The following is a 12,973-nucleotide window of genomic DNA, read 5'->3' as shown; positions in this document are numbered from 1 at the left end:
TTTGATCTTTTCATCCCCCCTATTAAGTATGCACAGTAGATAACTTTATGTGGAGACATTAAAGTTGTGATAGAGCAGAGTCTACTGAGCCCGCAGGAAGCCCATAGGCCAAGTCACTAATAAGCCCTTCAAAGGCCTTCATCCCCCTGTAAGCAGTTTTTTCTCTGAAGCTTCCAGGATGGAGCTCTGAACCAACAATATCAATTCTGTATTCCCGTGTATTTCACAGTTCGGTACACAGACAGACATTTTTTTTTGTGGTTATGAAGGGAAAGAAGATAAAAGAAGGATAAACCAGCTAGGGGCAAGGCTTGGTCACTACTCAACCACAAGGCAAACCGGGGATGAATTCCAACTCACCACGAGAGTATCCTAAATAAGAGTTAGATGGAAATATTAGCTTATGCTACAGGAACAATTAAAGGAGTTAGTCACTGGGAAAAGGAAAACACACTGCTGAATTGCTGCTTTGTAGCCACCAGCTCACATTCTTCAGATTGCAGCAGAAATACCAAGAGGGGGAAAAAAACTGATAAATCAATACAAGTTTATTACCAAATACAGCAAAATGCTTACAGTACAGCACACAAAACGTATGCTTATTTTCATGCCTAATTTGCACAAGCTCATTCCCAAAGGATGAGCATAATATTCAAAAGTGAGAGCACAAATGGCCATTTAAATGCCTAAACCCCAACTTAACTAATTGCATATAAAAACGCATACATAACCTCCAAGCAAAACTGCATACTTTCAATCCTGATAACCTGTATCAAAATGGTCTCCATTACTCTATGGCTGCATACATATTTACACACAAACAACGCTCTTCTTGGCAAACCTCAAAGCAAACTCCTTATTTAGGCTCACATCAGGCTTAAGCAAGAAACCATGCCCTGCAGGTAGTCTGTGGAGACGCAGTGCTTGGTAGACACATGCTGTTTAGGGACCAGCCATTCCACTTGAGATCATGCAAGTAAAATTGCGGTTTCAGAGCTGCCAGGTGTTTCTCAAAGACAGATAAAATGCTGGGGGAAAACAAAAACAGAATACGGACGCTGTCTGATTGCATCTAAGGGATTTCTTTCCGCCACTCTGTAGCTCACAATACCTGCTGCACACCCAGTTGCTGTGACTTTTGCCCGATGGCTTAAATCCAGCAACGTCCAGTATTCAGAGGCAATAGGTTCAGAGGTTATAAAGAACTACTCTGTAGCAGCCCAAAGGTAGCACACTAAGCAATGCCTGACATTAAAGTACATACAGTTTTGTTATGGCTCTTTGACACCCTTCGGGACAAAAGATATAAGAAATAAATTGCTGTCATCGCAGTACACACAGTCAGGACTGACACACAGCAGCAAAGAAAAGGGAAAGGCATGAACACTGGCCAAACCAGTTCATTATAAGTAACAGCCCCAAGCTGGGCTTTTGTTTCTGTAAGAAACCACGTAATGAAAAGACAGCCTTGATTCTGACTATTTCTGCTGCTTACAGCAACAGAGACTTTTTCTTAGTATTCTCCTTTTTATTTAGATTCCCAGTTGTATTAGCATTATGAGTTGGGAGGCTCAAAGCCACTGCCTCTGAACAGACTACATGCTTGATGAGATCCCGTGCTGCTCAAATCAGTCTAAAGATAGAGAAGTAGAACAGTTCGAGGGTGCCCTCACCTGCACATCATAGAAAGAGACAAATTACAGCAAATTAAGGTACAGTTCTTTGGTGCTCTTCACTTGAAAACCAGCACATGCACAAAAACATGCAACGCAGCACCCAAGCATGGAGATCTTCCAAAGCAAGCTTTCTTCCCTGATGTGTTTTGGAGGGGATGGGGATCAGTTACCCCTCCGCTGCCTTCAGCAGTGAGCTTTCTACACTGAACATTAATATATGTTTATAGTGAGACACTAAGCAGGTCAACTAGAAAGAGGTTTGGGTATTCCTTGCAGCTGGTTTAACCCTCAAAGTATGGCCTGTCTTTCCAGCCTTGACTCCCCAGATATCTCAGCCTAAATCCAAGGAGCTTACCTTGAATCACCTAAAGAAGTTCAAATAAAATGTAACAGCCATAATCTTCTATAACTCGACTTCACTTTCAGGCTCTGCTTTACAGCTCTGCTACCACAAATATAATCCAGAACTGCTTTGCTTAACATTACGTCCACCGGAGCATAGAATTCACCACGAGCTCAAATGTGGTACAAGAGATTTCTGTGACAGAATAACATCTATCAGGGACTTGGATGAAAGACCACCACATTTTTTTCCACGTCACTGGAGCAAGGATTTAAAACCACAATCGTGCTCTATAGAAGTGACAGACGAGTGCAATAAACTTCATTAATACCCAAGCCTCTTTTCCTGCTTCTTCTCACTTTTAAGTGGTATTAAAATAGTTTATGATTGTTCAGCCGCTCTGCACTTTACATCCTCTTATGTGTCATAACCGTTTGGGGGATGACAGAAAAATAGACACTTCTTAATCTTTTTTTTTTTCCTTTTTAATTACATTTTTAAAAAAACAAAACCTTTAAACTACCAGACAATGAATATGGGAAATGTTCCTCAAGTTTACATTACTGTTATCATCGTTATCTACTGGTAGAAACCTCACAGACCACAGATAGACCTGGGAAGCAAGTTTTTGCTTTAGATGGAGCTCAGTGGGAGCAGGTACCCCTTAAATGGAGGATAGATCTTTTTTAAATCAAAAGCTGAGCTTCTGAACATGTGGGGGAGAAACATTAGAGATGTGGGAGATAAAGAAACGTTACCACCTAAGATGCCATATGATGTACATAGAAAGAACCCCTGTACTCACCCAGAACGTTGTCACTGCATAGTAACTTTACAGGAGTAGGAGTAATAGGACTTCTTCAGCTATTATAACTATACCTTAAGTACTTACCATTTTTGGAAACAAATCAAAACGACCCAAAAGGTGGTTTAGGATCTAGACTGTATTGTCCACTACCACTTCCTCACTGTGCTCTGCTTCCTCAAGCAAACAAGGCAGAAGAGGCTCTATTGAATGCAATGGAATATTTAAGCACCTCATACAGGGACACAACCACCTGTGGAATTTCACAAGCCTGTTCTAACAGTCCAAGGAAGAGTGGCTGAGCTCTGAACACAGCAAGATTTCTACAGCAACTTAATGCCAAAATAATCATTATTCCCATGCAAGGACATAACACCGTGCTTATCTGAAAGTTCCTATCAGGATCACAACATCACCAAGTTGGGGTGTGTTCAAATATTAACTTCATAGTTCTACAGTGCATACAGACCCAAGGTCATAATTACTGAAGCCCCCTTCCCTGCCCATCTCACCCTCTTCTTTTGTTTTGTATTGTTTCCTCCAGCTCAAATTCTGGGCCAGATGACTTCAAAAAGCTCTTCATTTTTCTATCCCTTTAAGACTCTAATGCTTTACAGCATTAGAAGTGTGGTTGACTTTCTTTTTCCCTGACTCCCAGCAGTGTCTTTCAGGTCGCAGGAGAGGTTTTGATTTCCCACTCTTTGTCATTCCAGCATCACCTTAATTTTCTGTTTTTCATTTTCTTGCTGCTTCCCTGGGACATGCAGCTGGTTTCAGAAATTAAGGTGGCAATTTGCTCAAACTACTGGGGTAAAATTTGCCCGCGTAATTACCCTAATTGCATGTGCAATCATATGAACCATGTACACAGGTGAACTATTCAACCTCAGCTGGTCCTCTGTGGGTGCATTTTTGAACAAGCAATTTTGAAAATACGGGCTTCCAGATGAAGCTTATTTTTGTTGTCGTGCTTCTTTGTCCCATTTTTAAAAACACCATTTTCCAATTGCCAGCCCATTTCTCCAACCCAAGGCAGTCACATACCTGCTCTCCTACCACAGTACGTTGCCAGCTGCTATTCAATTGAATCTGTTATTCAAATGAAACAGAGGGCAAGGAAGAGCAGAAAAGAAACATGGAAACAGAGATGTTAAAGAACAATAGTAGCTAAAATACTGAGCTAACTAAACACAGCCATTTAAAAGCCAATACGCAGTAAGGCAGCTCTACCTTTGCATAACTAAGCTGCAAGTTTTTTTATTCATATGCTTTTAGAAAGAACTTCTGTGCATATATCACAAAAAATGATGTGTTTTAATACTTAAAAGGGACTGAATGGTCATATAAAATTTGAAATGTCACTTGGAACTCCAGGGATGTCCAGTTTGCAGGGTGAAAGAAATACTGCTCGATTTATTACACAGTAATATATGAAGGTATATTATGAGAGACAATAACCTTCATTCCCAGGCAATTTCAGCTTTCCAGGTAGTGTGGATATTGCAGTAAAGTATTGGACATTCTTCATTGCATCTATAAAAGTGAAGTTTTTACAATTTCATTTTGTGGACTTTTTTCCCATCCCATGAATAACAACTCCAACTATGAATCTTTGGCTTCCAAAAGGCATTAACTTGGGTAAGACAAGTTGATCTTGAGATGGGTGATCAAAACTAGCCCTTCCACTCGTGACATGAGCTTCTGCCCAGTACATTCAGTGTTTATGTCGGTACTCCATGCATACCACAACCAGGAATCAGATGCAAAATCCAAGTTCGTTAGTATCTGTGACATCTCATGGTAGGTTTATCTATGGGGTCAACTGGGTTCAGGGTTTGCAAGTGCATCCGGAAAATTTCAAGAAAGCATAAAGAAATTCCTCATCTTCCAGTGTCCTCCATTCCCTGCACTGATGATAGTGAACCTCACAAATCTTCACTGGGTGGCTGAAGAAGTCACGACAGTGAGATTCTCCCCCCCATCCTAAGGAGCAACAGTGAAGGAAAGCAGTAACTACAAAAACTTCCACCTCCATAAAGTACATCATGAGAAAATGGATTAGCCTCCACAACAGATCCATTAGCCAGCACTCCAGTATCCTCTTCATTCTTGCCAATTCTAAAGCACGCTGTGCCACTATTGGATCAGCTCCTAACAAGAGACAAGCTGGTCCTTGCCTGTCTGCACAGAGCCTCGCACAGGCACAATTGCTATGGGAATAACATATTACCAAATGGACTTAAATGAGCATAATAACAAACAAAAGATAATCATACACACTCAAACTAATGCAAATAAGAATATAATTCAATCAACTCATTAACTTTACTAAAAGCCAGCTTTGTACATCAGCCTCCTGGCTCCTAGAACTGTCAAAGGAGTGCAGACATCTGATTATGAACTCCCGTTGTCAGTCCGGAGACTAGACATGAATGCTGAACAAAAATAATTCCTTTCTGAGCCCATGGAACATCGTGTTCGTATCTAATATTCATGCTAACTTGAAAACACAAGGTAGTAGCCATCTAAAATGGAATAATTTCTGAGGCTTAAAGCTGAATTGTTTAGTAGTCCAAGACATTAGTAGCACTGAGCCCATATCAAGTGATCTTTGCAGTGAAATTCCCAACTGACCTTGACTAATCAGAACAGATTAGGTATGAAAGCATCGAGGGAGCTGCAGGCACCTCATGGGGGGTACCTTTACTGTTTCAGAGCAAACACCATGCGTGCTTTTGTGACTGGAAGACCAAAGAAACAAGAGACAATGCATTTGGTCACTCCTGTTCTTAAAATGACCATTAACAAATTAGTTTTTGTGGACGTTTAGACATGATATTGTTATCTCCAAGGGCAAACAATAGTACAGCACTTCCATAGGATATTGACAAGCAAGAGAACAAGGTCACAGACATCACATATCAAGAAAACCCTAGGCCCTATCTATGCCAGACCTCCTCTGTGAGGTCTTTTTTGGTCTCTACTAAGGCATACAAACAGTGGCACAGCCCTCTGGGCAATTTACCAGAAACTAGCATTGTGTTGGCCTGTTATTACGCTGGGACAAGCTCTTATAATTCAAGAGACTGAGTATATTCTCTTGCCCGACCTCCTGGAAGCGCATGGAAAGTGCTGGAAAATAAAAGGAAAGGCAGCAAAGCACCCAAAATCTCTGCTACTCAGCTTTCAGAAAACAGAAGCACCAAGCAATAAAGCCAACTACTGACATGAGACTGGTGCCGAGTCCCACAGACAACGATAGCAGACAGGCTCCTATTTTAGAGACTCGACGAAACAATAAATTAGGTGAGGGTGTGTTAGAACAACAGCTGGTTGCTAATTAGTCGCAGCCCCCTCAGCAGGGTATCAATAAAGCAGCAAAGAACATCTCGAGTAAATTAAATTTTAAAAACCCCTACTGCAATCACTCCCCTGACAGACCCTTCCTTCATCTCCCTTCTCAGCTTTTTATTTATTGTAATTACTTTAGTAATAAGATTTGTTTTCCTTGTTATTATATATATTACTATGCAGGGCGGCAACAACAACAATAACAACAATAGCTAGGAAGAGTTATGTTGCTTATTTATCTCGGTGGCTGTTACTGGGCCACTGGGTGGATAGAGCAATGAGGAGGTGGGTGCCTGGGAAAAGCAGTAAATAGAAGAGAAAGCATATTCCTCAGGAGCAGAGACATATGGGGACATATTTACAAAGGAGGAAACACTGACAATGAGCGAATAGATCTAATAACTCAGGGGAGCCCAACAGCTCCAGCTGATAAAGGAAGGAATAAACAATACTGCATTAGAAGTGCTGTCAGAGGGAGTCCTGGGGTATAGCTTCATGCCAACAGAGGTTTATCACAGGAGAGCCAAGGATGGACTGCCATGTTAGCACAGGGCAAAGGCTTTGTCTGAAATAGGGTTACCTCCCACAGCATACTGATGTACTGAGAAGAGTTTGGTGGAGGGTCAGACTCTGGTTCTGGGTCCACCAAGGGAGAAGCTGCAAAGACTTAAGGAATCACACACCCGTATTTTATCTTAACTTGTTCGCACACTACCCAGATTTCATAGAATTATAGACTCATTAAGGTTGGAAAGATCATTTAGCCAAGCTATCAGCCCATCCCCACCATGCCCACTGACATCCCTCAACACCTCATCCCCACGGTTCCTGCACACCTCCAGGGACAGTGACTCCACCACCTCCCCGGCCAGCTGTGCCAGCACACCACCACTCTTTCTAAAAAGAAATTCTGCCCAATATCCAACCTGAACCTCCCCTAGTGCAAATTGAAGCCATTACCTCACATCCTATAGACCTAACCTCCCGTATCATGGGCCTCTGCTCAGTCTGTCAGGAACAATAAGGCTGCTTGCCTTGAAGAAGTATAAGTGGTCTTAGACCCTCTTCACTAGAACTAAAGAACAAGCACCCAAAATGCTCAGGATGGCCTGCTGAGAAGACCACGGTGGCCAACAGAAGTGTATTTTCACCAGTTATGCCTCACCACCGGTGCAGGATCACTGTCCTCTTCATGGGGACAGCTGAGACAACACCTGAGGCAAGAGAGCAGCACTTAGACAAGAACCATCTACTGCACTCAAAGAAAGTTCACCCACAGTTCATAGCACTTCCCTGAGCCACATTCCAGAGGCAGTACAAACATTCCTCAGACATGGCATTTTCATCTGCTCTGAGGTCCCGAGTCAGCGCTTGCAAATAGAACACCTCATAATGTACAGAGCACAGCCATTCTAAACGGGTAAGGACTGAATCTTCTGCAAAAATGTTCTTCCACGCGCATCTACCCAACTACGGCTGACATGGTGGCACTAATTTAGAGATGGGGCTTCTGAACACAGTGTGGTCCATGTTTGCTCGAGAACAGCAGCATGATAATCCTGGAGTACCTCACTCCTAGAGCTGCACTCTCATAATGCATTAGTGACAGCTCAGAAACATTCCTTTACCAGCCTTCTCACATCACTGCACCATCCTTAAAGAAATGCACACATCACATATCAGTTAGTCTGGAGAGAGCCTTTAGAGCGTGCTTGCAAAGTGCATGGCATCCATTTAGATATGCAAGACTAGATTCTGAGAATGCAACTCCTCTTTAACCCTCTGACCAGAGAGAAGCAAACAATAGAAGCGAAGGGAGAGTAGGAGGGATGTCTACAGCCACATGGCTTTGTGTGCCTCTACCTCAAGATTTAATCCTCAAGGATGCAGTTCTGGGTCATCAAGTGACTCCTCAAGTGCGGCCCTTAGCTTGTTTGCTGTCCATGTCCATCTCTACCTCTGACTACCTGGAGAACAAAATGTCTCGGTGCAGGGGAGTGCGCAACAATATAGGAGGAAATAGAAGTTATATACACAGATAATACTTTTGGGTAGAGGAACAAGCCTGCTTCTGTTCTTCCTACGAGTATCCTTCAGAAAAGAAAAATAAATAAAAAATTTTTAAAAAGGCCCTTGTTGCAAAAATTAAGTGGGAAACATTAATAGTTTCCATTCTGAGAGCATGCAATGGAAATGTGTTCTGGAAGGGCTTTCAAAGGACTTTTCTATCTCTCCATTTCTGTAATTGTCAGAGTTAAAGCTTTTCTCTGCTGGATTCCAGAGCGCAATAAACAAAGCCCTGTAAGTAAAACAGGATGGAACAAACAGCCTGACTAAAGTGAGAGTGAATATCAATTGAGAGAAACAAACAAAAAACCCAGCTCACCTGCCTTACCTATAAGCAGCAGCAAAGCTTACTCAGCCTGTGTTGTGGGAAGGCAGGTGCAAAAGGGAACAGGGTGTTTTTAAACCAGATAAAGAATAGTCCATGGCTATAATCCAAAATGCAAATCAGGATTTCCTCTTCCTAACTGCTACTATGGTTACCCCCTGCCTTCGAAGAAGTCACACAGCTTCCAAAAAAAAATTAATCTTCCTTTACCAAAACAGACTCACCGGCTCCCATCTCCACTGATTGGTTCAAGTCATTTATAAAAACACATCAAGTTCCTCTCATTGAAAAGCTTCTCTGATTCGACAGTAGGGAAAGGAGAGCAAGGAAAGGGCAGACAGAAGAGAAGGAAGAGGAAACATGAAAGGGAGTAAAGGAAAAAGAAGAAGGTGGCAATGGAGGAGAGAGACACGAACTCGGAACAGAGATATTGGGCAGTTCAGGACTTGTGGATGCTCAAAATAGACAGACAGTGCATGGGCAGTCTGCACACGAAATATTCTTTAAAACAAAAGCACTTATCCAGGGGTTCCACCTCTTGTTTGATCAATCATCTTGCAAGGCCGAATCATTTTTAATTTAATACTTCTGGGAAGTGGGGGGGGAAAGCACTCATTAAACACAGGCACGGTTGGCAAGCACTGCGCGTTAGCATTTGGCACTATTTATTATTACTGTTTATGGTGATATAAATTAGGTTATACTGATATAATTAATAACCCTAAATTCAGGGGTAATAAATAGCAATATTTATACGAAACTGCAGTCTCTGAAGAAGTCCAGCCAAAAAATCCCCACAAAATGCTGACTACCACGTTGTGACTGCTAACATATACGTGGGAGCACCAGGTATGTGGGTGCAGAAGGCATGCAGGTGTGAGCAGACACTGAGGAATGGCTGCATATGCAAGCTGTTGACAGGACGGTATGCAGCACGTGCACAGAGCAGACAGCCTAAAAGCACATCACAAGTGCTCAAGGCCACATATTCCATCAACAGCAGAGCCAGGAGCAAAGCACGGGTCTCTCACTCACCCAGTATAACTCATAGCAGTTTCCTAATCAAAGTGCCACGCTCCTTCATGGATTCTCCACTGCTGTGTAGAATGGAATTCCTTCTCTAGCTTTCCTGTTCATCCATGATTTAATTTAAGGCGATAAAGGGCTGAGAGAAAACAGTCAGCCAAACACCAACCAATACCTTGGGTTTTCACAGAACAGCCTTTGCAAGATAATCAGCCTACAAGGACACTTTCTCTTTAGTAATTTAATGCCTGTCACTTTGGACCATCTTATACCACCATTCTTGGAGACTGAGACTACTTTTCCTTGTAAAAAAGAAAAAAATATACAAATAACCATATCAGGTCAGACCACAGGTCTATCAGAGGCAGCATCTCATCTCCAGCAGTGGTCAAACACCACTGTGTGACAACACACAAGATCCACTTAACAAAAAGTAGTGTCTAACATTAAAATATATAGCCACTAGATCAGCTGAAATTTATTTAACAAACCCTACATCTGAGTGCTGTTCAGGACAGAGCAAAGGCTGCCCAGGGAGGTGGAGTCATCATCCATGGAGGTCTTCAAGAAACATGGAGATGTGGTACTTCAGGACACGGTTTACTGGGCAATACTGGTGGTAGGTGGACAGTTGGACTAGATGACAGAATTCTTTTCCAACCTTAATGATTCCATGAGAATGGTCACACAGCGACACAACTGCTCATCAGTTCTCTCTGGATTGAACAAACTCAAATTATATGTAATATTGGGTAGTGATTTTTATGTGACGACAACCTTACTCATACAGACGTACTTGCATCACCGCTACCTTCATTTAGCATCAGCAACAGGACTCGACTCTCTCCATCACTGACAGGCAGGAATAGATCCTCAGAGCACTGACTGATGTGAAAGGGAGTGAAAAGGAAGGCTGTTTCCTAGCTCAGTCACACACAGTCAGAGCATAATCGCATTACTGCCATCATATCTGTGACAGAGGAACATTCTCTGCATGCAACTTTCAGATCACATTAGTCAAAGCAAATACCAAGGCCCTGATCGTCTGTTTGCTGCACAAGGCTCTCGAAGTGTGATTGCACGGTATCCTGCTGGGATGAGCACTCTTCCACTGAGCTGTGCCTGCAGCAGGGAGTCAGCTGGGGAAGGGGCACAGCTGGGCTGCTGGAAGAAATCTTTTGTAACTGTGCACTGGCATTCATCTTTGTGACGGGCAGGAAAGCATTATGCGCACCCCAGCACACAGGACTGGGGAGGAGGGAGAGAGTGAGGAGCTTCAAAAGAACTGCCAACAGAAAAGAATTCAACCCTTACTTAAATAAAGATACCGAGGTAATGAGACTAGAGCAGGATTAATACCAGATAACAGAAGGATGGATGGAGAGTAGAGAAGATGCACTTCCCAAGCATGAAGATTCAAAATGAGTGATAATTCAAAATGAACAGTGGATCTGACACATTCAGTTGTGATTGTAAATCTCAAGGCAAGGAAGTGGCTTCATGAAATGTGCTACAGAGACCTAAAAAGTAAGTAGTATGGACCTGTTTACAACTACTCAGTCAATAATGGCCTACAGACCCTTTTCCTGGGAAAACAGCTTCCCTCATAACACTGGCAGAGATTTGAGTGACAGCAGAGTTTAATACAGCACTTAAACCTGGATGAAGTAGAACATTAATGGACAAAGAAACCTGCAGATGTGTCCACGGGCAGGAAGGGACTGAAAGTCATCTCCGAAAAGCTGCCAATAAACTCTAGGCCAAGAAAAGAAGCTTTTCTTTCAGTGCAGGAATGCCTCAGTCCACTGAAAAAGCACATGGGAAAAAGCAAGAGCAACAGAGTCATGGAGGCCTGACAGTATAGTATTTAAATTGGAACACGATGGAATGGTTCTCTCCCTTCCCCAGGCTTCATGCTCAGCAACAGAGCTATAGCCAAGTCCTTGGTCCCCTGCTCCTATCCCACACCAAACTTTCCTACTCACCAGCAGGTTTAACTACAGTTGGAGCTCCACACCCTCCCATGTGATGTGAGCTCAGATAGTACCCTTCATTCCAGGTGTCACCAAACGCCACACTGTCCCTCCTGAGGGTCCCTCCTCTGCTATGCTCACTCCTGACAGCTGGAGAAAAAAGGTCAGACATTCCCTCCAGCCCTCCATCTGCTGGAAACTTTAATTAAGCAGAGTGAAAGGAAAAACAGAAAGCCACAATCTTTCATTTTTGCTTCTGTTGTCTGGAAGAATCAAGGAAGCATTTGGTGCCAGCAGAAGCTTCCAATACTCAGGGGCAGCATCCAGCTCCCCTGAACAGCCCTCCTAAACTACAACACACTGATGTCCTGGGGAGAACAGCAACACAAAAACTATGCTCACAGTCACAGACTAGAGGCTGTGACACTCCAAGCTGCCCTCTGCTGAAGCCCAGACCCAAACTGAAAGGAATTAGATTAGGACCAAATAAGCTCAAGTTATTGCTTAAGGTCTTTACCCTGTTTCTTCAGTACTTGATCAGCACAACCTGACCTGAAAACAGATGAATGGTTGTAGTGATGATGTGGGAAGGAGCAACGTAAAGGCAGCTCTGAAGAATGCAAAAAGAAACTGGTATATTCACAGTACATTCATAACCTCAGAAAGACTTGGTATCTCTTCTGAAGCATGTGGGAGGGAAGAGGGAGAAGGAGATAGGAGAAGTAGGGAGTCTCATTATATTGAAACATTTCCATAAAGATATGAGCGTTTAATAGATCCTTACATATCTTTCCCCCATTCAGGTTATATAAAGCATTAATTAAAGCCAGTTATTCCCAGGTATATCAACTTGCATATAAAGTCTGCCCTGCTGATTTGGCAGAATAGATACCTTTCCATTCAGCAAGTAAGATTCAGTTTGTCTGCTATCGCTAATACTTCACCCAGTCAGCTGGGACACCTTACGGCCCCACACAGTACAGAACCATGAATATCTGACACACATGAGACAGCACACTGGGCTGTATCCAAGACTTACATTCTCCTTACAGGACTGATCACAGGACAAATAAAACACAAGGCAAAAGGCAATGGGAATTCTGGCCCGAAACACTGAAGACGAGACCTATTAATGCACAGCAGTAAAGCCTGAAGGTAAACCCAGTGAAAATTCACAATAAGCATGTTACTACAACGCACTTGCCATTGATGACTCCATCAGGGTTGAGCATGGGGACAATCTTGAAAATGAAACATTTCCTCAGGAGATCAGCGATGGGATCACTGCTCACAAGGAACTCCAGGGTTCCCTTCATTACCCAGCTGGCATTGCTTTCACCAGGATGAACACGGGCCATCAGAAAGACATAAGGACGACTGTCTGTGAAACAAAGCAAAGGCATGAAG

The 12,973-nt window shown here is 42.8% G+C and overlaps 1 protein-coding gene across 1 annotated transcript in view; it reads right to left on the bottom strand.

The window, feature by feature from the left end:
- AGBL1 (AGBL carboxypeptidase 1) overlaps positions 1-12,973 on the bottom strand; it is a 252,491-nt gene that overhangs the window by 146,689 nt on the left and 92,829 nt on the right. Inside the window, exon 18 of the mRNA XM_072345926.1 lies at positions 12,767-12,947. Within this exon, the coding sequence (XP_072202027.1) occupies positions 12,767-12,947 (181 nt within the window). The remainder of the gene's footprint in view (positions 1-12,766; positions 12,948-12,973) is intronic.

This window comes from Excalfactoria chinensis, chromosome 10 (assembly GCF_039878825.1).
Source record: "Excalfactoria chinensis isolate bCotChi1 chromosome 10, bCotChi1.hap2, whole genome shotgun sequence".
In the NCBI taxonomy this organism is placed as follows: Eukaryota; Metazoa; Chordata; class Aves; order Galliformes; family Phasianidae; genus Excalfactoria; species Excalfactoria chinensis.
This window is presented reverse-complemented; position numbering and strand designations above follow the sequence as displayed.